This window comes from Rhipicephalus sanguineus, chromosome 9 (genome assembly GCF_013339695.2).
Source record: "Rhipicephalus sanguineus isolate Rsan-2018 chromosome 9, BIME_Rsan_1.4, whole genome shotgun sequence".
Lineage (NCBI taxonomy): Eukaryota > Metazoa > Arthropoda > Arachnida > Ixodida > Ixodidae > Rhipicephalus > Rhipicephalus sanguineus.
In genome coordinates, this window is record NC_051184.2 from 33,591,320 (window position 1) to 33,617,386 (window position 26,067).

The following is a 26,067-nucleotide window of genomic DNA, read 5'->3' on the forward strand; positions in this document are numbered from 1 at the left end:
ACCCACGGCAAGACTAAATGAAAGACAACTCTGCATGACAATGATTTTATTTTCATGTGCATTCCAATACAATTTGCAATACAACAGCACAAAACAAACTAAGCAGGTACAACTGAAAAATGATCAAATAATGACAGATAAAAGTGCTCTGTAATAAAACCTAAAATTGTACATATGCGACTAGTGCTTCATTTGCAGCATGATCACATACAAGTGTAGTTGACCTTGACTGTAGGAAATTGCAGGTCGTCAAAAAAGCTCAAAACGCCTTTCTTGTAGCACCGCAGAGTTTCGCGTTAATACTTTTAAATAACATAATGTAAGAAAGATACATGGCCATCAACCATAAGTAGTTCATTGAGCATATGGCACATCCAACAGATCTTTGGCAGGGAAGGCTACCAGAACAGTGTTTGCATTGAAAATACATAAAGTAAAAATGACTCTGTCTCTCAGAATGCATGCAAAATCCCTGAGTTCACTATGTGCGGCAAACATGTGTGTAGCGGTCATGTAAAATAGCAGCAATACTGTGGTTTCAAAAGCAACATCATCATAGGTCACGACACCTCAAATGCCTTTACAGCTATGGTCAGCAAACAGTAATGAACAAGCGAATGTACCGATTAAGACAAGGACAACACTAGACCAGCACTGTAAGTTCTCGATAAGCAGACACTCACACACATACATCAGTTTGTTCTTTACAGTTGTGGGAAGAGCATTGAGAAGTAGATATTGAAGACAATTGCAATTTTTGTTGCACTTAGATAGCGTCACTGTTACTTAAGTGTAAGCCCTCCATTTCATCCACGCTTATACGTTGAATACGCGAAGAATGAAACACAGTTGTGAACTAATGCACTTCGGATAACTTTCCCATATAATACACATATATTACAACAAAAACGTGAAAGCAACCAAAATCACACCTTATGCTCAGCACCACACGGTCCCAGCCGGGTTTTAGCCTGAATTGTTCCTTACTTTGAAAGAATATTTTACACATCCAAGCACAAAACTCTACAAACCGAAATTTCGGGTACGTGCGTAGAACTGCGTATTACAATACACAAGTTCAATGGCACTGTATGTGGTAAAAAACGAACAATCGGTGAAGCGATTTGTTCAAGCACCCGTGTGTGTCAATTCAGATCGTATTCTAGGTTAAATCACAATCTCAGACTCCTAAGCAAGCCAATCACAGTGGCTCTTGAACGACTGTTCCTCTTGAAAGTCACTGGAACAACAGTCTCATCGCACGTCTTCTTGTTGTAGATGTCAGGATAATTTTGCCGAAACTGCAAGGAACAGAAATGACGGTGAATGCAAACACTAGTTAAGTGGCAAGTTCATTATCTTGCCTGATAAAATGTCAGCTATACACAAAAAATGCCCAGAAGTTCATACCTTATTCCATTATAACTGGGACAGTTCTATATAGCCCAAACAACCCAATGCTAATTATGCCCATTAAAAATATAGCAACAAGCAGGTGTAAGTACGCACAGCAACGCGTACATTTTTGCCTCTTCACCAGTGAGCGAGTCACAAAGCTATAACTTTCCACAAATCTTTTTCCTATGCTCCAGTAATAATTATCCATGAAAGTGTTGAGAAAAGTGAAGCTAGTACTATTTGGCATTTTCAACTACACTGAGGGCACGTGGTACTAAGATCACTCACTTTCCACGCTCATTTGCAATCTCCTCAGGATATTCTGGAACTAAAGGAAACTGACACTAAGAGCAAGCCTACATAAAGTGTGCACCTCACTTTGCGTTGCTCCAGGTAACACCAAGAAGTTTTCTTGCATGAATCGGACTGAAATGCACTAGTTTCATTTTATTCCGCCTTGTTAATGCACTGAAATGTCTGTCTTTGTCATGGGTAGCTCGGGTACTTGTGATTAAATGTACTTCAGCCCTACATACAACGTCACCAGGCTTGTGTTTGAGAATGTCCCCAATGGTGGCGCAAATCGTGTCCTACAATTACCTTGATTTCTCGATTTCTGAAGCACTGCTGCATACAATATCGGCGTTTTAGACGTTCTCAAGCATTGAACTTTCACTATGACAGTAACAGTTATTTGCCTTTGATGTCCCTTTAACTAACTGTGCCTCTTCTTCTGCTGGCAAACACAAATTTCAGAGTTGCTCTGCACATGCGTACCTGCTTCATCCTTGTGTTGCGTTCCTTGTCCGATATCCTCGGGTCGCGGAGGATGTCGTCGAAGAGGTCCATCAGGGCTTGCTCGGAGAGTGTCCGCTTCTGCGCCTCGAACTGCTCACGCGTCACCTGCTGGCAGTAAGTCGTCACCTTGTTGCCCTGCAAAAAGAAAGCGTTCCGTCTCACCACCCCATTAGAGGTGCTGGCAGGCAATGTTAGGACGGCATGCGGGGGGAAGTGTCATGGTGTTGGCGGGCTAGGGAGGGGGGGGGTAGGGGCTGATTTCTTAAAGTACGATTTTGAGTAGAGCTGTGCGAATAGCAAAATTTTGGGTGCGAAGCGAATTCGAATATTGAAGTGAGAGTGCGAATCGAATTGAATATTTTTCGAATATTTCTCGAATATTCCTACAATACTTTTCGAATACTTCGAAGTGAAATTGCAGAAAAAGTTGGAGAGGATTCCTAAGCATATTCTTATGAGATAGCAACATGAAAGTGTTTCTTTTCGCTAGGTTGATGAAGCACTGGCGGGGTGGTGTTTCATAGTTGTCTTATCAAGAATGAGGCAATGTAGAGGCTGAATTGGATTTATGTACATGATTTGATGCAACCAAAGTGTTGCCGACAACACTTTACACGTGATAGGCAAAGATGCCATTTCCTCAGCCTCTCCTCCTGTTTCAACTTCTGTGGAAGCCCAACTGATGTGGCGGACAATGGTGTGCTCCCTTCAAGTCCGGAATTCCAAATCTGCCTCGTAGACGTCGATATACAAGAACATCTGAAATTTCGGATGCTAAAGAGCTTCGGCTTCCGAGTTTTCGGACTTCCTGCCCCAATTTCAGGTCCAAATCAGCATTAATTGAGCCCCCACCTCTGCCACATCGTTCATCGCCATGTTGGAACCAGCGTTTCTTGAGTTAGTACATTTGCGACCGTAGCAGAGCTTGAAAGGCAGCTTTGCCGCAATGCCGGGGTGTGATGAGGTGAAGCATATTGAAACTCTATGGACCACTTCCAATCGGACGTTGACTGAGTCTTGGCAAATTTCGACCGTAACAGAGCTTGAAAGGCAGCTTTGCCGCAATACCGGAGTGTAATGAGGTGAAGCACATTGAAAATCTAGAAACCACTTTAAATCGAACGTTGACTGTCTCTTGGCAAAGTTCGACCGTAAAGGAGCTTGAAAGGCAGCTTTGCCGCAATACCGGGGTGTGATGAGGTGAGGCATATTGAAAATCTAGGGGCCACTTCTAATCGGACGTTGACTGTGTTTTGGCAAAGTTCGACCGTAACGGAGCTTGAAAGGCAGCTTTGCCGCCATACCGGGGTGTGATGAGGTGAAGCACATTAAAAATCTAGGGGCCACTTCCAATCGGACGTTGACTGTGTCTTGGCAAAGTTCGACCGTAACGGAGCTTGAAAGGCAGCTTTGCCGCCATACCGGGGTGTAATGAGGTGAAGCACATTGAAAAATCTAGGGGCCACTTTCAATCGGACGTTGACTGTCTCTTGGCAAATTTCGACCGTAACGGAGCTTGAAAGGCAGCTTTGCCGCAATACGAAATTGTAATAAGGTGAAGCATATTAAAAATCTGAAGGGGTCACTTTCAATCGGACGTTGACTGTATTTGTTTTTGGGAAGTTCGAATAGTTCGAATAGTAAAATTCCAGTGCGAATCGAATCGAATAGCAAACACTATTCGAAAAATATTCGAAATTTCGAATATTCGCACACCCTAATTTTGAGGCATCGCAAAAGGAGCATTTTTCGTTTCCTTGGTATGCAGTGTTAACGCTCTCCACACATCGGAGTCAGACAATACATATAAAATATTCCCCTTTGATTTAAAATTTTTCGTCGCCCAGCATCTGCAAGCCAGCCCCATCACAATGGACATTACCACGATAAGTCGACACGGTTCATTCAGTTTGCGAACTCTGCGTCTTACATGCAGCCTAAATCGCAGAAATCGCTGGATGACAATTCACTTATCGTTGTTTACATGCACCACGTGCGACTGACAGCAGATGACAGAGTTGCTGCTAGTACATTGCAAGTTGCCGTCTTCTCATGACATCAGACTGTGTTTACATGTCACTGCGAAACTGCCCCCTCGATATCGATATCGAAAGTGTTTTTTTAAGGTAGCAGTATTAAAAATATATTCAATTCATTCACAGGTGCCCCACCACTCTTTTCATGGTTCTTGACACCAGCGCTTTTATTTAGAGCAACAGTCCAAAAATATTTAAAATTCGGGTCTGTACTCCTTTAATAGTCCATTTCCTGCTTTCTTTCATTCTACATAAATATAGTCAGTGAAAATCCAAGAACGCAGGGACAAGATACTTCCACTGTACAACTCAAAGAGGACTTGGATTTGTGTAGATGTACCAGCCAATTACGTTATAGTTTCTGCAACATCGTGGCAAAGGCAAACAATCTTCAACATCAGAATTTCTTGGGAACTACGTTTCAGAGCGCAGAGGCGCACAGACAGATGGAGTACATCTTTGTGTACGGAGGTCATACTGAATTCCCAGGTTGCAAGCGAGCACATATATTTAGCGTGTCCATAAACATACCGCCATTATCAGAATACTGAGTTGCAATAGATGTAGGAGTGAGCAGCAACACTGCAGGTACAAACTTATGGTGCACTACTCAGATTTAAAAGACACTACTTTACATTACATTTTACATTACATTACTGTAGTGACAAACCATATCCATGCAACACAACAATCCGTGCATGGCACCATAATGGGAAGCTATAGATTATTTAACGATAACACGAAACATGACCTTCACGTTACGACTAATCTTAGGCACCCAAGAATGCCGTGGCATTAAAACAGACACAGGGGCGTTCTCTTGTAAGCTGCTGAAAATTTTTGAGGTGACACTACAGTCTAAAATGTTGTCACACTTCACAATAAAAATCTTGAAACTGAAAACACACTCAAGTAAAACAAAGTAGCTTACAAAAATGTGTTTATTTTGATGTTCTGAGCATGGTGATGACAGAATGCGCGACAGGCACATTAGTCCCTCATAGGCACAGAGTACAATGTACACAGAAAGAAGAGGTTGTAAACTACACATTCACCCTTCAATGTACACAAAAAAGAAATGATTTGTTACGTTAGCTTGATCTTTTATTACAGTCATAAATAGGTCGTTGTCACCATCAACAGAGGGTTAATAAGCCAATGAGTGTGACAACACAACCTCAGCATCCATCACCTCCTCGTGATTCTCAAGGATACTTTATATCATCTGGCTGAGACTAGATAAAGCTACTATCTCAAAATGCCTGTTAAAACATGTGGAAACCAATGGCCTAATTTCTGCACAACAAATTGCCCAAATATTGATAACTTGTGAATATTAATCATTTAATCAAATCACGGGGCACTATGGTCCGATGTACCGCACTGCAAAGGATGCCATAGTGCGGTGCTCTGGATTAATTTAGAGCCCCCCAGAGTTTTAAGCGCATGAGTGATTTGGCATTTGGAGTGATTCGCATTTCATTGTAGCAGTCATGGCCTGGAATCAAAGTTTTTGCCTCATGCTCATATTCATATCCATATCCGCTGAGCCACAGAGGCAGGTTTTCTCCACTTGAGTTCTTTTTCCCAGTGGAAACGCGGATAAAGTTTTGCAAGAGTGACTTATTAGCGCATACAGATTCGTCATATTTTTAAGCACCTCTTCCAGGTAACAGCGTACAGCACAAAGAACACAATCAATATAAAATGAATTGAAAAAGCTACCAAAAGAGGCTTTCTTATTTGCACTCTATATGACAAGGGCATTGGCACTGAGACAGCAGAATCTATCTCTAATTAAATGCCACTGATATTTGTGCAAGGTGCTGTTGATGCTTCCAGTCATATTTCAAACATAATGTTTTGCACGTTGGCTCCTCAATATCTACGCCACCTGAAACTAAGATATTTTAATGCATTCCAAAAATTTTGTTGTAGCTATCCTCATGGTGACGCAAAGGAGGAATCCGAGAAGTGTCCCTGGAGGAGTGCGTGTGATGCCAACAGCGGAGAATGTCTCTCTGATGCGCTCTTGACATGTTGACAGATTCCATAATGACAGGAAACTTTCAGTACCACCGCAGCTGTCGACTCATTAGCAAACAATGCAGTATGAACCGGAAATCAGACTGAAAAGTGTGGAAGCTAACAACGTTGAAGTGTCAGTGCAGGCAAAGCTGACCTTACTACTAGAATGCACACACCAGAGAAGTGTTCTGGAAGATTGCAAGCTAGGCACAGTGCAATAAAAAAAAAAGAGAGAAAGTGAGCAAAAAGAAGAGGCAACAAGCCACTTCAGCATGACATGTACAAAATGAAAATGTAAAAAAAAAAACCCTTTGATTTAATCTCACTTCTTGTAAACTAGCTAATTGCTCCGGCCTATAACCATTGGTCACAACTGATGCCTGACCCCAAACTTGTCTTTACAACAAATGCAAGCGTTACCTTGCTCAGCCGACATTGCTACTTTGCTTCATCTGCAGTACCACTATTGAACAGTGCTTGCAAAAACAAAAATTGCGTATATGTACACTTGTTCAGTTTAGCATCTTATCACCAGTACACACATTTCATTCAAATTAAAAGTAATGTTTCACGTAATATATCAAGGGACACAGTAAAAAGTCCTCTCAACATCTCCTTGCAGACTTGACTTTGCAGAATGTGCCAGTTGATCATAAACAGCATGCACCATTATTGTACACCTGCTTGATAACAATGTGCATTCAACGCAAATGTCGCACACAGTACAAAAAGATTTTTGGAATACAAGAAAAGGATATGCACGGTACAAAACATAATGCAGATAACTGCAACACACTCACCAGGAAGTAAAAGCACTACTAAGGAAACAAAAGCACAACCAAGTGTGACATTATAAAGGGTTCTGAAGCACTCTGGATACTGTGAACAAACATGCAAGTGAACATGAACAACCATGCAGCTAGGAATCGCTGGACTTGGCAAAACTTCGTTCCTCTGTGGACCATTCCAAGGCTGGAATGTCGAATGGTAACTATGAAGAATGCTTTCTTTGTGACTCGGCCATCTGGGCAGTGTTTGGTCAGAGCTATGAGCAGTGCGTTCTATACCAAAACAAATTTTCATTCAAGCTTGAATGTGTGTGACACGTTTTCACTAGGTGTGGATGAGGGCACTACCCATCGTCCATGCATGGATACACTCGCCACACATTTGTCCTGACAAGTGGACTTAGTCAGGTATGTCACAGTGGTGACCCCTGGAGAATAGAATGTTTGCTCCCCGTATAGTCCCAGTACCAAGTACCACATGTGGTACTAATCCTGTCCTCTTTAAGGCTCAAAGCTGCTCTCTCCTAGCCTTTTACTTTAATGAGTAAATAAGTGTAGCTCTTAGACCTCATCGCTCTGCACCAATATGCACGAGGCTCCATGAAATCAAAAGTGTGATTAGAGATGTCAGTTGACACATACAGCCATTTACAGTCTACAATGTATAATGGCAAGAAGTCACACATGCCTCCTTGATTATATTTTTACATTAAAACCAGGAATTGCACCTGTTACCTTGTGTTCAATGCAGCGAAACGGAAAAAGCTACCAAGCCATTACAGTGGCTAATTGCTCCTTCTGAATAGTCACAACGAAAAAGAAGTTTTGGAAGTAAGGTAATTCATGCTATCATGACATTTTATACACCAAACACTTTCTAACTTCACTAAAACGCATTTACAACACCCACGAAATGACGCTTAAATATATTAGTAGTGCGGCGAGACACACACAAACACTCACCACTGCAATGTCTAGGACAATAACAAAACCTACTGCAGAAAGAAATGATCTAAATATGGACGGATATCAGCGCGGTTGAACAAAGAATTATTAAGACTCCACTATAGATAAACAATAAAAACGGTCAAATTATACACAGAGGTTTCTTCAAATTTACCTAGCGCTGCGTTTAAGCTAATTGAGATCAATGTATTGGAATGCGATGACAATTACAATCAATGTACTCGCTAGGTAAAAGGAGTTATGTTTTCATCACAGCACATGTCAAAAACTCGATGTAAGGGTCTTTAATTAAAATATGATACTGAAAATGAATGTTTCGTGCTCGACAACATAATCAGGAGCCCTCACAGTGACATCATTCTGCTTTGTACAAACGATGGATTGAAACTGAATGCACGTTCATTTGGCACAAATTGACTACTGCAATACCGTTGGCAGCTCCCAAAGGATGTTATGAAAGCTGCACAAGAGCAAGCAAAGGACATATCTCGATGCACAAATGGGACACACACATACAAAGTGCTAAACTAACAATGATAGTGAATACTGTTCATTCTATTACTAATAGTACTCTCTGCTGTGTGCTGTTTTCCAGCCAAGAGTGTACAGCTTTCACAACCATAATGGTGTATGTGCCCTATCTGTGTTTTAAATGCTGACCTTTCCTTAGTTTTGGGCAGCTTTCATTCCAATGAACTGCCAGCAAGCTTGTCTCACGTTTCTACTTGAGTATGCTACAGAATCAGAGATACAGAAAATTTTCGTACACGTAAGCCTGCTTTCATGAGTCTACAGAAACACACCACTCAACCCAGACACCTAGAATACCGATACCTGGACTGAGAAAGAAAGGGTATCTGCTGGAATACAACCAAAAGTGTTAATGTTTGCAAGATCTGAATGTGTTCAAGCACAACGTTACGAAATATATACATATTGGAGCGAAACCCAATCTTCCTGGCAAAAGCTCGGTTCTTGCACTTTTGTATAACTAACAGAACAGTTCCACTACACATTCTTAACCTACAACAATAACTGAGCAAGTCTGAGGCCTCCCAGAAAACAAAATGTTCACGAACTCTGACAGGGAGATGACATCAAAAGCTAAAAAAAAGGCAGACTTTGGAAAGAAAAAAAGGCGACTGCGAGAAGCATTACTGGTGCCTACAATGAAAATGTATTGAACACTGCATCGATAAGGAAGACCAGTGTGAATTGCTTTTCTGGCAGAACTGGTGGGTTGTTTGCCCCAAAATTTTGCACAGATGTCTTTAGTATATCATAACTACAAGTTTGCTTACACTGATGCCAGACAAAAAGTGTACGATTACTCAGTGAAATAAACATCCTATTATCACCTATGGATTAAGTGCCCATCACCATGACAAAACGTGAAGCACTCTCTTACACGCAGATGGCGGCGTCGTTCCTTCCGCCAAGAAAGACTAATCTTTCACGTCGCTTTAAAGGCTCCGATTTATTCTGTTCTGTCGATCAAGCACGATAAAGAAAGTCCACTATGAAGTGCAAGCAAACCAGCACTTTAATTTTGGAAGGCCATGTAAACCTGACTCCCTTGTAGACACAACACACTGCACAAAGCTCAACTTTGCTTTTCCAAATAATGTCACAGGTCAGAGCACGTACACGTTGTGTTATCTAGGAGGCACCGACCATGTCAGTTCAACCGTACAAACCGTACAGCAGCGTAGTAGGGCAAACAGCTTCAAAAAATTATCTTGTGTCTATCGCATGGTCGCCAGCACTAAAATCTTGCACGAACGCATGTTGTGGTAGCATTCTGCATTTATAATTTGTGCAGTTAATACCTGTGACAACCAATCAATGGTTTCTTGGTTGGCCTGTCTGCAATGTGCCTCTGAAGGGAGCATGTTAAAACGAGAAAGTGGGCCGTTATTGCCATTTGTGTAAAAAATAGCAAAGCTATCCTTTCTGTTTAGTACCTTGGCTAACTTTCCCACAGTGATGATAGCCTAGCAAATCAATCAGCTCAATTAGCTTCTTCAAAAGCCAGGTTCACAGACAGCTATGGTTCTTCACTTATACTTGGCGAACCAAGCAAATATCGATACCATATGCATTATCACAATAGAACCACATACTAGATACGTTTGGAAAAGCAGCTTGAAGAGGCGTTACAATCTTGGAAAATGCTCAGTCCGTGAGGAGTGATTTCCGCATTCTTCACCCAGGAGTGCACAAAATGGGAAATCACATAGATTTGGAACGTACCAACGAAGTTCTATCGACCGTGTACAAGACAGACCGCAATGGTGCTAACTGCATGCAAGATTTTCGAAGCTAACAAGCCGGCATAATCACACAAAAATGATATTGTTCGAAAAAACTGTTGCCATATAATACGCAGGCTGCCAAGCACTAAACACCTTCTTTCATTCGACCACCTTTCGTGGAACCACCGTTTAACCGACATCGTGCGCCACAGCTAAACGGTAGGCAAGGGTCACCTAGTGTCTCTGCTTACCCGCTCCCTCCGCAGAATGGTGAGCCGCGCCTCAACCTCCAGGTGAAGTTCCCGCGGAGGAGCAAAGATGCGGTCGCAGTGCTTCACGAGGAAAGCGAGGAGCTCCTGGGCTGCGTCGGGGGTGGCTTCCAAGCAGCTGCCGTCGGTGCTCATCAGAATGCACGCAAAGGTGTTCAGCAACTGCGTCAGACAATGCCGCATGCACAATATCCTTATTGCTGCCATAGAAGGAATGCCCAGTATTTTTAATGCTGCGGCAATTCCGGATGATATCGGTTCCAATAGTAACCCTAACACGTTTCGACACAAACTTGAGGTGCATTTTCTGACAATAGCGTCGTAAGATTATTTTATCGTTTAACTTTCAAGCTTTGCTCATTTTTATAAAGTGTTGCATTTTATTTTTGTCAACGTGCTGTAATTGGCTGTTGTATGTGCTGCTGAATTTCGCTAACGTACTGCATTGTTAATTTTGTTGCGCTGCGTTTTTGTTGTTGTTGTTATTATTCACTTGCATTATAACCCTGTTCCTTACAAGTTTACTTGCGATTTCATTGTAACCCCCCTTATTCAATGCTTTCAGTCTTGTAAGGTATTTTTGAATATATTGTTACGGGGAAGAAACTATATACACAGGGTATATTTAACAGCAAAAGCGTACAGCGCTGTCGCAGTCCAAGCGCGTTCCGCCCAGGACTTCGTCGTCGTCATTCGCTGCCTTTCTCCGCCCGTGACATTACCCGCCGGCTGCAGAAGCACCGTCCCGGTGCGATCAGTTCTCGGGGCGAGAGTGGTACGGTTTAAGTCGCGAGACATTAACTATATCGCTCCTGGCTGAAGCTGTCGCTGACACAGGATTGAGTGGAGCAATCTCATAGGTCACGCTAGTGACCTTTCGTATGACGCGGTAAGGGCCAACATAACGGGACATCAGTTTTTCGCATAGACCGACACGTCGCGATGGTAACCACAGTAAGACCAGCGACCCCGGAGAGTACTGCACGTCGCGGTGTCGGCGATCGTAACCACACTTTTGGTTAACCTGCGAGGCACATAAACGATCCCGGGCGACCTGGCGGGCGATGTCAGCACGGGCCAGTGCATCACGAGCATAGGCAGTCGATGAGGCGGCGTCAGAATGCAACATGGTGTCCATGGGTAAAGGCGGGTCGTAGCCAAACAACAGGTAAAAAGGTGAAAATCCAGCCGTGTCGTGACGTGAAGAGTTGTATGCGAATGTTACAAAAGGTAGGTTGATGTCCCAATCGCGGTGGTCCTCAGAGACGTACATTGCAAGCATGTCTGTCAGGGTACGGTTCAGGCGTTCGGTGAGGCCGTTCGTTTGTGGGTGGTACGCTGTAGTGAACTTGTGGTGGGTCGAGCAGGATCGCAGGAGGTCGTCGACTACTTTAGATAGAAAACAGCGGCCGCGGTCAGTGATCAACTGACGAGGAGCACCATGACGCAGAATGATGTCATGAAGAATGAAATCGGCTACATCAGTAGCGCAACTGGTGGGAAGTGCGCGTGTGACGGCATACCGCGTTGCGTAGTCGGTTGCGACAGCAATCCACCTGTTACCGGTGGCCGACACGGGAAAAGGTCCTAGAAGGTCGAGGCCGACTCGGAAAAATGGCTCATCTGGGACTGCAATGGGCTGAAGACCACCAGCGGGCAATAGCGCAGGTGTCTTGCGCCTCTGACAGAGGTCGCACGCCGCAACGTACTGTCGCACAGGACGGTAGAGGCCAGGCCAAAAGAATCGCCGTCGAATGCGGTCATACGTGCGTGACACCCCTAGATGGCCGGCGGTGGGTGCATCATGAAGCTGGGCCAAAACATCCGAGCGGAGATGCACAGGAACAACGAGCAAAAGCTCAGCACCGTCAGGGCGGGCGTTGTAACGGTGCAAGATGTCGTTGCGAAGGACGAACATCTGTAGGGAACGGTCAGGCTGTGGAGATTGCAGGCCATCTATAATAGGCCGCAGAGATGAGTCGCGGCGTTGTTCAGCAGCTATGTTGACGAAGTCGCTAATGGAGAGAACGAGTGGTGTTTGTTCATCTTCCGTTGTTTCAGGCGGATCGACTGGGTGCCGAGACAAGCAGTCGGCATCCCTGTGAAGTTGCCCAGACTTATAGGATACCGAAAATGTGTACTCTTGTAAGCGCAGCGCCCAGCGACCGAGGCGTCCTGTGGGGTCCTTGAGCGAGGAGAGCCAGCAAAGCGCATGATGGTCTGTAATAACCAAGAAGTGTCTGCCATACAGGTACGGTCGGAATTTCGCGATGGCCCAGACGAGAGCTAAGCACTCGTGTTCTGTGATCGAGTAATTTTGTTCCGATGGCGACAAGAGGCGGCTTGCGTACGCGACGACGCAGTGTATACCCTGTTGCCGTTGTGCAAGCACTGCGCCTATGCCGTGGCCACTGGCATCGGTACGGACCTCCGTAGCGGCAGACGGGTTGAAGTGTGCCAGAACTGGCGGATTGGTGAGGATGGCAGCGAGTGATGAGAAGGCGTTTGCTTGTTGTTGGCCCCAGGTGAATGCGACGTCCCTTTTCAGCAGGCAGGTCAGGGGACGGGTTACTTCGGCGAAGTTCTGGACAAAACGACGGAAGTAGGAGCACAGTCCAAGAAAACTGCGGACGTCCTTAACAGAGCCGGGTGTGGGGAAATCTCGAACTGCACGGACTTTTCCAGGGTCTGGTTGTACGCCGGCAGCGTCTACGAGATGGCCGAGTACAAAGATTTGGCGTTGTCCAAAGCGACATTTCGAGGAGTTAAGTTGGAGGTGAGCGCGTCGGAAAACATCAAGCACGGTGGACAGGCGAATGAGATGGTTTTCAAAAGTAGTGGAAAAAACGATAACATCGTCTAGATAGCAAAGACAGATGGACCACTTCATGCCTCGAAGGAGAGAGTCCATCATGCGCTCGAAAGTCGCGGGAGCATTACATAAGCCAAAAGGCATCACCTTAAACTGATAAAGTCCATCAGGGGTCACGAATGCAGTCTTCTCTCTGTCTTGGTCGTCCACAGCGATCTGCCAGTACCCTGAGCGCAGGTCTATTGAAGAGAAATACCTGGCACCGTGCAAGCAGTCGAGCGCGTCGTCTATACGCGGGAGGGGATACACATCTTTCGTGGTAATGTGATTGAGATGGCGGTAGTCAACGCAGAATCGCCAGCTATTGTCTTTCTTTTTAACAAGCACAACGGGAGAGGACCAGGGACTGGAAGAGGGTTCGATTATGCCCTTATGGAGCATTTTATCCACCTCCCGTTGTATAATAGCACGCTCTGGAGCTGACACACGGTAGGGCCGTCTGTGAATGGGTCGGGCATCACCGGTATCGATGCGATGGGTTACCACGGATGTCTGTCCCAAATTACGGTCGCCGAAGTCAAATATGTCCTCGTAGGAAACGAGGAGGCGGCGGAGAGCAGAGACTTGTTCAGAAGTGAGCTCGTCGGATATCATTGGCGTGAAGTGGTCGCACAAGGATGGTGAGTCCAGGGTCAAATCGGGTGGCGATTCTAGGGTCAAGGCCGAAACTGTATGGTCGGCCAGTGGTGTCAGATGTGCAAGAGACATCCCGCGAGGAAGAACTTGCGCCGAGAAGCCAAAATTGAGGATGGGAAACGAAGTTCGATTGTCTGTAACTGTCACCACCGTGTTGGGGAGCGCGACATTGCGCGTCATGGCGACGTCAGGAATCGGGGCAGCAACATAATCGCCATCAGGTACTGGTGGGAATGGCGAGAGCTGGCCTTATGGGACACAGCGGGGCAGGAGGACTATGACCGGTTGCGACCCCTGTAGTATCCGGACACAGATGTAATCCTCATGTGCTTCAGCATTGATTCCCCGGATTCCCTCGAGAACATCCCGGAGAAGTGGACGCCCGAGGTGCGCCACTTCTGCCCCAACGTGCCCATCATCCTCGTGGGGAACAAAAAGGACCTGCGCAATGACCCGCACACGCTGCGGGAGCTTGCGAAGATGAAACAGAAGCCCGTGGCCCCGGAGGAAGGGCGCACCATGGCGGAGAAGATCAACGCCTACGGCTACCTGGAGTGCTCTGCCAAGACCAAGGACGGTGTGCGCGAGGTGTTTGAGACTGCAACGAGGGCCGCCCTGCAGGTCAAGAGGCCGAAGAAGACAAAGTGCGTTCTGCTCTAGAGTTAAAACCTTTTTCCCGTTCCCGGTCAGAAGCCTGAAAAAAGGGGGCTGGAGGAGCTTCTCTCGCTGCAGTGTCTTCGCCACTTTGTTGTGCGCGCCGCCTCCTCCTCTACGTACAATATAAATAAATTTAGCACACTCACTGCTGTGGAATTTTCTCAGCATGTGTCGGAGGCTCAGTTAGGTGCTCCAAACAATACCACGCTTGCAGTGTTCTTTCCACCAAAGCTTAGCTGCAGTTTTTAAATGCAGCAGCATTTACTGCTGCGCAAGTCTCATCCGTGCATAAATATGTTCTGCAGCTGCACCTGGCAGTGCCATGTGTACAATATTCTTACAACAACGATGACAAAAACTTTTGCTTAAATGATGGGGTCTTACATCCCAAAGTCATAGTTTGTCTATGAGGGATACCAATTAGTGAAGACCTCCTGATGAATTTTGACCACCTGGTTTTTTATGCACCAAGATCTCAATAGGTGAGTATTCTTGTATTTCGTATTCCATTTCCAAGCCACGCAACTGCCACAGCTGGAAATCAAACCTACAATGTCACTCTCAGTAGCAGAAACACAGAGCAACTGAACCACGAGGACATGTTATAAGACTATTAAATCATTGCAGCATCACAGCAGAATTTAGGAGAACGGGCATACCACGCTCATGTTGCTATGATGGGGGCTTAGGGTGAGCACTTGGTTCCTCGATGTCTTGTAGATGAAACGCAGCAGCAAGTGCAGGTATCGCCGTCTGCAGGGCGGAAGCAGAAGCGATGCCACCTGCATCACCTTCACTGCCCGCCGCAAGTCTTCAGCATTTTCTGCAAGGGGGCGAAGAGGGAGGGGTCATGGAGTAGTAGTAAGGGGCCTTACGCAGTGGACTGTCAAGACTAGCAAGATTGAAACACTCAGGGTGATTAGGTTCTCTTCTGTCTTCCTCCCTGCTCTCACGACTGCTTTGATGACCCATTCCCCCATGCAATGTAACAGCTTGATCATGGTGGCCACTGGCCATTTGATTGTGTACTTGTCCATTCTAGTGTACATAAATCTATCTTATGTTGCTGTTAAGGCCTGTATAACATATGCAATAACTTCATGAAAAGCAGCCATTCTATCTAGTTGACTGTAACATAATTTAAACCTGGTGCTCATTATCAACAGACACTGATCACTGCAATCGATTATTGCTGCAGGAGCAGCACCTCAGGGATATAATGACAATTCAAAAGGGAATGACATTGTTACTGAAGCACTTAACGGAAGAGGACTTCTAAGGGTGCTTCCAGCAATAGGAGCAGCGCACTGTGTCCAATGGGGCGTATTTTAAGGGTGACCAATTGGTGATCTAAACGCTTGTGAAATGAATTTTTTTAAATGTGCCGCACAAACCTTTGGCACAGAGCTCATGCTTTCACTGTGACAGTGTAAATTACACCTTGGAACATTTGCCTACTTAATTGCATTTGGTTCTTGAATTTGGGATCCATCAGGTAACAAAGCACTTCTAACTGAAAATGTACACTTCCCCATAGTCTTGTCACAATGACAGCATTACCAAACTTGCGTGAAATCAGCCGGATGTATGCACTCACCTCTCGGCCGCAACGAAGAGATGTTTGCGTAGAACGGACCCGCAGTCTTTCCCGTCTCTGCGGGAGTGGAGTGCGCCAGGACCGGCAAGCTCTCGCAACTAGGATTCGACCTAGAGTAACGTATGCACGTCACACTGTCACTAGCCGACACAAAGCTGGCGTCTCGAGAGGACGCCACACTGACTTGAGTCGGCGCCGTTGTGTAGGACACACTTCCAGCCGAACGCTGCAGCGCCACCTGCCAGTCATTGGTCAAGTTGCCACTAGATCCGTACCCTAGGTTCACGTACCCCTCCCCGACTAGCATGTTACCTCTCCTGGCTTCTTGCTCTCTTTTGATTTGCCTCAACGTCAAGAACCCGTCGACATTTAGGGATGCCGTGCTCCGCACCAACGCCTCCTTGGGTGCCGACATTGTCGCGTGAGTGAAGTGCCTCGCATCTCTCAAATCTTCGACGGACGAACTTCGCGGCACTCCGATGGGCTTCTTGTCAGTGTCGAAGCCGCTGCTGAAGCCGGCCACACTGCCACTGCAGGCCAGGTTATAGACGTCGCTGTAAATGTCACTGTAGGGCGGGGACAACGGTCGAGCGAAGCCGCCGCTGCACGAGCTTATGGTACTGGCTGTTTCGGCACTCAAGGCAAACGCACGCTCCACCGAACCCACGGAGCCCTGCGACTCTACGAGGACCGTCACAGGGTCTGCCGATTCAAAGGCGGTGCGATAAACCAAATGTCGGCCGGACAGAGACGGCTGAAGACTTGGCTTGGTCAACTCCTGAGACTTCGCCGTCGCTTCGACTGGCTGGGCCAAGATTGACATGCTGTGGAGAAGGTTTTCGACCGATGCGTCAGGGGTCGGTGGCTCCTCTGGGACCTTGCAGCTTTCTGTGAGCGGACCTGCATTGAAGACCAAGGCAATGATACTTAGAGCAAAATTGGGCACAGATTTTATTGTGCAACACGTGACTAGTAACATTCCAGCATTATAAAAGAAAGAAACCTTAGGAGTCGGTGATTGAAGGTTCAAACTAACTAAGTTTTAAGTTTCAGTCAATGTCATAGCCATATTGAAACTGAAATAAAACTGCGCAGCGGACAGAATACAAGTAGAAGTACACAGGACTGTGCTCATCCTGTGTACTTCTTCCACTTGTGTTCCATCTCCTGTACAGTTTTATTTCAGTTTCAATGTCGTACCAACTGGCCCCTCAACACACTTTGCATGCATCATAGCTACAGGCCGGCAGTCTCACTCATGATTCGGTTCGTATGGATTAAAAACGACCAAGACCGAGTGAGCTCGAGATGGTCCTGGGGCTTTGAGTCTGACTCTGAGTGCGACTCAGCCGAGCTGAGCTGATCTCAAGTGCAAATGAGTAGGGATGGGCGAATATTCGGGCGTTTCGAATATTCGAACGAATATTAAAGCATTCAAATTCTCTTCGATACGAATTTATATTATTCGAAATTTCGAAGTATTCGGAATGAATATATGCATGTTCAACCGCACATAACCCCCTGTAAAGGTGGTTTCACTGCAGCGTTGAGTTGCTGTACCGTGAAACCACCCATCCAGGGGAAATCTGCACTGCCGCGAAGCCACACTTCAAGGTTAAATGTACATATTTTTTTTTAAGTTTAAAAGAGTGTTATATGGCTTATGTGCGCTAAGTATAGTAATTTTTAACTTGTAACGTATTGTACCACTTGTAACTTGCACCCTACTGCTATTCAAATCTTGATACTATACAAGGCTGCTTCCACTTCATTTCAAACCAAACAAGTGACATTCACTCATACCTAGTTCCAATTCTTAAAAACATTGTGCAAGGGTCATGACAAAAACACTCATTTTTCATAATAATATGCGGTAAATACTATTCGAACTATTCGATTCGAAATTATTCGACCAAATCACTATTCGCTTCGGATTCGCTTCGAACCTCAAATTTACTATTCGCCCATCCCTACAAATGAGCTCTAAGCAAAAATTACATTTTACGAGTAAGTGAGTTTTGTTTACATTTCCAACCTAGTGTAGTAACCTTCTGTAAAGCTAATGCAGCATTTCATACAGGATGAAGTCTCACAGAAAAGGAAAGCTGTTAGAAGGCCGTACAAGGTCCGTTTAATGAGGCACATTTGCACACAAATAGAAAGCACAGGCGGTGATTACCAAAAGCATGATAGAACAGCCTCAGGATAGGATGAGGGACCAAAGCGGTTCCAAGGCCACTGAAGAATTCGCTGACCACCTTCAACACGTCCAACTCAAAGCCTGGGTAATTGGGCAGGCAGCTTCCTGCACCTGAAGCTCGAGGCCCTGTAAATTGATGAATGCTGTGAATTTGACATTCCTGAGCAGTAACGTCACACAAACCTGAAAGTACAACAGACGCTCCAGAGACGAGGGCCACTAAAACATGGTCAAACATATACTAAGTTTTCTTTTAATGCTCCAGATGCTAACTGTTTATTTAAAGATTCACAGACTTTGTTTCATAGAGGTCCTGCGAACACTTCATCAGTTGCAGTTACAACCGTGTCACAAACAAAGAGAAACATTACTAAAGTATTCGGGACATATTTGTGCAATGGCGGCTGTAATTTTGGTGTGACGTGTTATACGCTTGATATGTCGTAGGCCTGAATGGTAGTCAAGTAAACCTGAAAAATCAGAATATTTTTATGCTATAAAAAAAAAACTACTTTCACCCTAGACTGGTCACAAAGATAATGTAATAAAATAATTTTATTTCATTATGACAATCATAAGAAAGCTCTAAATATTGGGTTTTATTGGGTATTTAGTGAATACATAACACTGGAGTGTTGTTCTTTTTAGAAGAAAGACAACGCGTGTCATAGTATTGTATTTGTAGACAAACAGGCATGTGGCATGTTCTGGTATTTACCTTGACATTGAGAATACATCGAAGATTTGACGAAACATGTAATGAAGAGGTCAAACGTAAGCACTGGATGATGGATGACCACTCCACCGCTCTCACCGCAGTCAAGTTGCTTGTTCTTTGATTACACTGAGGATATGAGCTTGCCCAATAAAACAATTACAGTTTATTTTTGCATGTTTATTGACTACCGGTCTGAGCATTGTTACGTACAGTACATGACAATAAATCTTTGCAAAAATAAAGTAAGGACTCACAGTGGATGAGACACTTCATTGCATTGATTATCCACTTGGGCAGGTCATCTGCAAAGCATATGCGAGAAAGACAACTTAGAGTACTGATTTACAAGGCTGGTTTCTTTCACAGCTATGTGCTACATTTGACACGAGGACAACCTCTTCTCTCATAAACCCACATCCACCTTGTGGACATTTGGACCACTTTCTTGGTAAAACTATTAAGCACAGAATTAATGTTCATCTACACATGCTTTTGATGCAACATGCTTGGCACTTGGCATAGCACAGGCACCTACTGCAGATGAGGCTTTAAAAGTGGGCCGTAAACTGACTATTCTAATTCTAGACACGTCAACCCCTTTAAAAATTTGTGAAAGCTTTTAATTCTACATCTTTCAAAACATTATCCCATCATGTAACAAAGCATCAACCATGTCACATATCATCAGTTATTTCATTTCCAGCATACCTTGCGACAGTACCAGAACGTTCTAGTGAGAACTTTTTAGAGAAATCATTCAGACAGAGCTTGTCCCATCATGGTTCTTACAACAATGAAAAAAGTTTCCACAGAAGCTTTGGAGTGAGAAGTTAACAGATAGTACACTGCAAAAGATAGCTTACCAGACTTGTCAAGAAGAATCACAACACCGTTGCGACTAAGTCGGTACATGTTGTGCAGAACGTGTGCTCCCGAAATGTGGAAACCATTCAAGTTTCCATCTGTGGCTTCCTCTCCAATGAGGCACCTTAACCTGAAAGCAAACACACAGGGAAGCAATTTCTTGTTCACCGGCATATGAAATGTCATCACAAACAAAAAGCTTAGCACCGTAGAGCTGCAAAACAGAATGCCTCTTAGGTAATCTCATTATGTTTTTTAGAATGCTAATCCGTCACTTTAGCTTGTCTCAGCATTTGCCTTTATACACGGCGAGCCAGGGGCAAAGCCAGAAATTTTTTTTCTGGGGGGAGGGGCACCACCTTGATCTGAAGTGGGGGTCGGGCAGGCAGATGTGATGGAGCGTAATTTTGAACTCTGGATGCCATAGCAAAAAAAAAAAAAGAAAGGGGGGGGGGGTGCACGGGCCCTCCATTACGGTGTCCCTCATAATCAAATTGTGGTTTTTGGGACGTAAAACCCCAACAATTATTATTATTAGGAATGTTGTGCATAGTGTAGAGGATTGTGTACACGGAAAATCATTCCTGTTGCTGCGATGAGAAACAAACCTTACCTTGCCACAACTACCGATTCCCAGATGCCTTGAACTTCCTCCCGAGTCACTAGTCCGGCATCTGGTTCTTTCGAGTTTTTGGATGGGTCCTTGACGACTTCAGCAGCTAGTGGCCGATTAGCATCCGGCTTGGCCCCAAACAGGAATGCCAGGGCTTTGGCTGACACACGGTGAGCCTCGGGAGGAAAGTTTGGCCTGTTCTCTCGGGCCAACAGAGGTGTCCGTCCGCTTCCTGCCTTTGGCGGGAACTTTGCAGAGGGCGGAGTCTTGACAGGGGAATAGACAGTGAACCTGTAGAGGTGAAGCAGAATTACGTATACAGTCGAAACCCGCGATAACGAAATCCCGAGAGAACGAAATTCTTACCGCAACGAAATATTTTCGGAACACCGGCGAACGCCCATAGGAGTCAATGCATTTCGTAACTCGCGACTACAAAAGATATTCATATCGCAGTCCCTCATTAACGAAATTTTTGAAACACGAGTGTGCAAATAATCTACTCTCGCAACATTAACTACATTCGAAATCTGCTGAAGTGCATTCATGCTACACTTAAATTGTGCAAAACTATCGCCACAGCACACTTGCGAAGCAGTCGCCATCATTGTTTGCAAAAAAAAACAACATAAAGCTGGTGACAATGGTGATGATAATGGCTTGCCGAAACACCTGCTCGTTATCGCGTGCTACGTAGCCAAATCCACATTCCTCATGGAGTTTCGTTCGTTGACATGGCTCTGTGCTTGGTTTTGTCGGCTTTGCGCGCACATGGTTGCGTGTGTGGAGCCATTTGTGGAGCGTTCGCTTGGCCGCTTGGTGCAACGTGAACTGTGTGTTGCGATTGCTTCATCCAATTTCGCTGCCTCCAACGAAAAAGCGGAAGTTCATCACGCTGGAAGATAAGGCTGCAATTATCAGTGAGGTGGAAAAGGGCAGGAAAAAAATGGACATCGCCGAAGAATTCGGCGTTGTGTGCAGCTTGCTGTCCACGATTCTGCGCTGATCCAGTGGAGCCGGAAGGAGGTTCGCCTGTAGGCGCACTTGATGACGGCACTGGTGACAGCGCAGTGCCGCCGTCACTGACCAGTGCATGGGGCGAACTTTGTGCCGTGGAAAACGTGATTCCCAATCTAGAGGCATGAAATTGCTGCATGTTAAGGCCCGCCAAAGCAAACTTACTGACTTTTCGAAATAAAATGTGTTTTTTGTAAATTCCATGTCTTTTCTGCGGCATTCTCGCGCCAACGAAATTCCCGCAAGAGCGAAATTTTGTGCTTTCCCCGCCGATTTCGTTATTGCGGGGTTCAACTGTATACGCAATTTAACAACCCAACACAACATAGTACTAGCTATGAGAGGTGCCATGGTGAGGTTGGGGAGATTATTCCCGACTACCTGGGCTGTCCCACACGACACACTTGGCACAACGTATGTCCTGTTTTGTTTGTCTGCCCTCATCTACAAAAGACTATGTCCAATGCATGCAATAAGCGAGGAGAATAGTGGGACCTGAGGGGGCTAACATTCCCAGGGCCGTAATCTTGTACAAGCACACACAAATTTTGAAGAAAGTTTAAAAGACCATAGCTGCCACATTATGCAGATGTTCTGGGTTCGTTCCTCACTGGCAGCAGGTTGTTTTAGTTCACTTTCATTTCCCTTTGTTTTGTAGTTACTGCAATTCCAATTAAAACCTACAAATAATGCCCTCTATGTTTTCCTTGGCTTCGTTATCTGTTGGCCTCGCAAGGTTGTGCTTAAATGGTAAAGCAGCGCATGCTTTATGTGGAGGAGCTCTACCTCTATATGTGGCAACTTAATAATTTACCAAGTTTCGTTCGTCTCATTGTAATTTCTGCATTTCAAGTGAACATAGCTAATGCCTTGTCTGGCTGCACTATATGTCACATTGCATGGGAGGGAAAATAGTGCTCCGATGCCAGGAATTGGTCCATTCTCGAAGATCTGGGATTGCTCCAAGATGCTCAGTGTGTAGACAAGCCTTACGTCTAGAGCAACGACCGAGCCTTTACTGAAACAATGTGCACAACGCCATTTTTGTATGTTATTATTATTGGTGATCATTATGAGAGTGCAGGCAGTCGCTTAGCGTGCACAGTTAGATCAGATGTGAAGAGCTTCACCACCAAGTCACTGAATTTAAAAGAACAGCAGACATGCTCAAAAGGTGTAACACTTTAAAGGGCACATTCTAAGTTCCTTCATTGATTGAAAAACTAATTTACAGTTTATCAGTGTTTTTAAAGCCTCATTTCTAATGGTGTACTGTCACAAACATACTTTAGGAGCAGCGCTAAAGCTATGACAAACGACAAGAACATAAAGTACGGGGCCACACTTGATGAACCATTTTCACACTTTGTGAAGCACGTTTGACCAACTGGCCAAAGTTCACACCCTGCTGTAGTAGAAGTCCACGTACCTGTACAGCTGCTTGTCATCTTGAATAACCCTCGGTTTGCCACTTTTCACGGCCTCTATAATCCTGTTCTCCAAGAATTTCTGCAGAAGCTGGGTCGTTTGGTGCCTGAAATGCATGCCAAAAGAGCATGCCTCATCATCATGTATGCACCGTCCAAACACTTTTCAGCATATTTTATCCATTACAGAAATCTACATAACATCACCAAAGAACATATATCTGTTCCTATGCATAGGTGATGCACTCGGCTGCCTCAGCTGAGTAAGCCATTTTTTTCTCCACCGATCTGCGCTGTGGATGTTGGCAGGCTACCGTGGATGTTATGGACCATGACAAGACTGGATTTGTGACACCTGATGAAAGGCATTTATTTATTTATTTCAACCTACTGCAGCCCCAAAGGGCTATCGCAGGAGGAGTGGGCAAAATATAATACATAAAAGAGCATAACAAAGTGCGCTGAACATCAATAATTAGTAATATACAATAAGAAGCCATCGAGCGATAGATATATTTAAACGCCACCGTGCGATGGATAAAGGTAGTCATGTTCAACTCATGGTAATTTTGAGTGGTTGTTGGTCTAGCAGCTGAGTAGGGGGAATCGTGGGGAGTTAATTAAGGTGTAAAGAAACTTCAAACATTCAATATGACGACGAGAAGAGAGACTGGTAAGCTGAAGAATAGGAAGAGGGGAACTAGGTGAAAAATACCTGTCAAAGTGACGATAAATGAAGCGTGCAGCTTTCTTCTGAACAGGTTCTATTTTGTTCATATCAGAAATTTTGTGTGCAGAAATCACATGCCTTTCGGCCTCTGCAATGTGCTGGACAAATTTTTATGCATGATAAAGTCATTTCTTTGAAGGTTTGTGCGGCACATTTAAAAAAATTCATTTCACAAGCGTTTAGATCACCAATTGGTCACCCTTAAAATACGCCCCATTGGACACAGTGCGCTGCTCCTATTGCTGGAAGCACCCTTAGAAGTCCTCTTCCGTTAAGTGCTTCAGTAACAATGTCATTCCCTTTTGAATTGTCATTATATCCCTGAGGTGCTGCTCCTGCAGCAATAATCGATTGCAGTGATCAGTGTCTGTTGATAATGAGCACCAGATTATATCCGGCGACGGCACGTTTAGACAACGTGCCGTTGCCGGATATAATCGCGGAGGCTGCGGCCGATAGCCTCAACACCCGCCGCATCACGGTAGGTGACGCATCAATGCAGTTTTCTGTCACTCCGCCACGCGCTGCACATCCCGCAAACTTTTGCGGTCGACAGTACATATCGTAGTTCACAAGATATGTTTCATCTACTAATTCAAGTTTAATCAATATTTGTACTGCATCACTTCTCGGACATGTGTAAGATACAATAGCATGCATCCTAACATTGAGATAGCTCTTTTCCTGTATCTGTAAGTAACCCCTACCTTGTTCTTCGGTACTCTGACGTATGCCAGTTCTTGGTTCATTTAGTTACTTTCTATTGATTTCAGAAAACATTTTTGTTTATGCACTTATTACTACTGCTGTTTCTTTTATTCCCTGCCGTGCTACGATTTCCTAGGTATTCTTTTTAATCCGACATCTGTTTGTTATGTGCATATATAATATGAAATAAACACCTGGTAACAGCGGGTCCAAAGTTGGGGTCTCCCTGCAAATGTTCATGAAGCCACGATATTGCATCGCTGGCCACGAAACAGTTGTCAAACGTCCTCATGTGCCGTCTGTGTTTACCCTTGGGCATGCCATCGCGGAAGGACCTGATGACGCTGTTCCACTGAAAAGTTTCAAGGCGTTTATAGCATAAACCAAAAAAAAAAAAGAATCTTGGCAAACACCAAACTAAACATTTAATTCCTACGGCGTTTAACGTGAATAGAAAGCATGCAGTGTCTTATACGGGTGTTTCACGGTGTACATTCGATTGCGATCGATCCTCGGTTGCGATTGGCTTAATTATTCGCGAAAGATGCGGAATGGAGCTAATCACTCTTGAGAAACTCGATTCGAATCGGGCTTGATCATGCTCAAGAATGGTCGTGTAAAAACAGCGGTACCCGTCTTGAACTTTGGCTCCAGCAATTTCTCGTGGGAAAAACAACGGAAAGCAAAGAACGCGCTAAGTGAAACTTTTACGAATAATGGAATTTGAGTGTTTATGATCAAAAGGACACGGGCTTCAAAGACTCGTTTTGCGATGAAAAACAGTGCTGATTTCGAGCAAATCATGAAAGAGAGATCAGTGATCAGCGCCTCTCCTTTGGCGCTCAGCAAGCTGGATATGTTCACATTCGCAATGTACTGAAGACATACACGCACATTACTCGTTACAATAAAACAACACATCGGTCTACACAGATGTGGCGATGCGAGGCAGCTGGATCGAAAGCAAATCAACGCGCCAACTTATTCAAGTCTTCACATCGAGTTTCACTAAAGCGATGCATACCGGTCACACTTACCAGTCTCGTAGCTCTGTACTGACGATCCCGTGTGTCACTCATGGTCACCTGTTTCCACAAAAACGCGATATTTCAAGAGGCGTCGTCGCCACTGCAATCACCTCCACACAGACATGTTTTTTATTGTGTCCGCACGGACAAAACGACGCCACGACGCTTCCACAGACGCCAGTTTGAAAACGGCCGGCCAGCGATCACATGGTCAAAAAAACATGGCGCCGTTCAACTTTCTCGCACGCTGATTGGACGACGGCGCAGAAGAGTGAATTCAAAACAGCGGTGCATGAGAAACGGAATTTTGGACGGGAATACGAGCTGTAGAGAGCGAATGAAGTGATTTAGGGTGCAATCTTGGCGATTTAATGACTTTTGAGATGCTGCTCTTAGCCACAGCTGTCTCCTGGGCATGCCTGGGTACGAGAGAGGGCGCTCTCACTGACGTCACAACGTCGT

General features: G+C 44.9%; 2 protein-coding genes across 2 annotated transcripts; one reads left to right on the top strand and one right to left on the bottom strand.

Moving 5' to 3' along the window:
* Positions 1–45: 45 nt before the first annotated feature.
* LOC119404938 (DEP domain-containing protein 1B) lies at positions 46–25,758 on the bottom strand. Its single transcript, XM_037671655.2, has 12 exons — positions 25,615–25,758; positions 24,772–24,929; positions 23,142–23,246; positions 20,696–20,986; positions 20,082–20,212; positions 19,473–19,520; positions 18,480–18,626; positions 16,301–17,200; positions 15,363–15,526; positions 10,521–10,700; positions 2,176–2,331; positions 46–1,301 (listed from the first exon to the last, which is right to left on the bottom strand). The coding sequence occupies exons 1-12, from the start codon at positions 25,654–25,656 to the stop codon at positions 1,173–1,175; spliced, it is 2,451 nt and encodes an 816-aa protein (XP_037527583.1). The 5' UTR covers positions 25,657–25,758; the 3' UTR covers positions 46–1,172.
* LOC119404939 (ras-like GTP-binding protein Rho1) lies at positions 14,288–14,708 on the top strand. The gene has a single exon (XM_037671656.2). It carries the CDS (start codon positions 14,371–14,373, stop codon positions 14,704–14,706), a length of 336 nt encoding a protein of 111 aa, XP_037527584.1. The 5' UTR covers positions 14,288–14,370; the 3' UTR covers positions 14,707–14,708.
* Positions 25,759–26,067: the final 309 nt, after the last annotated feature.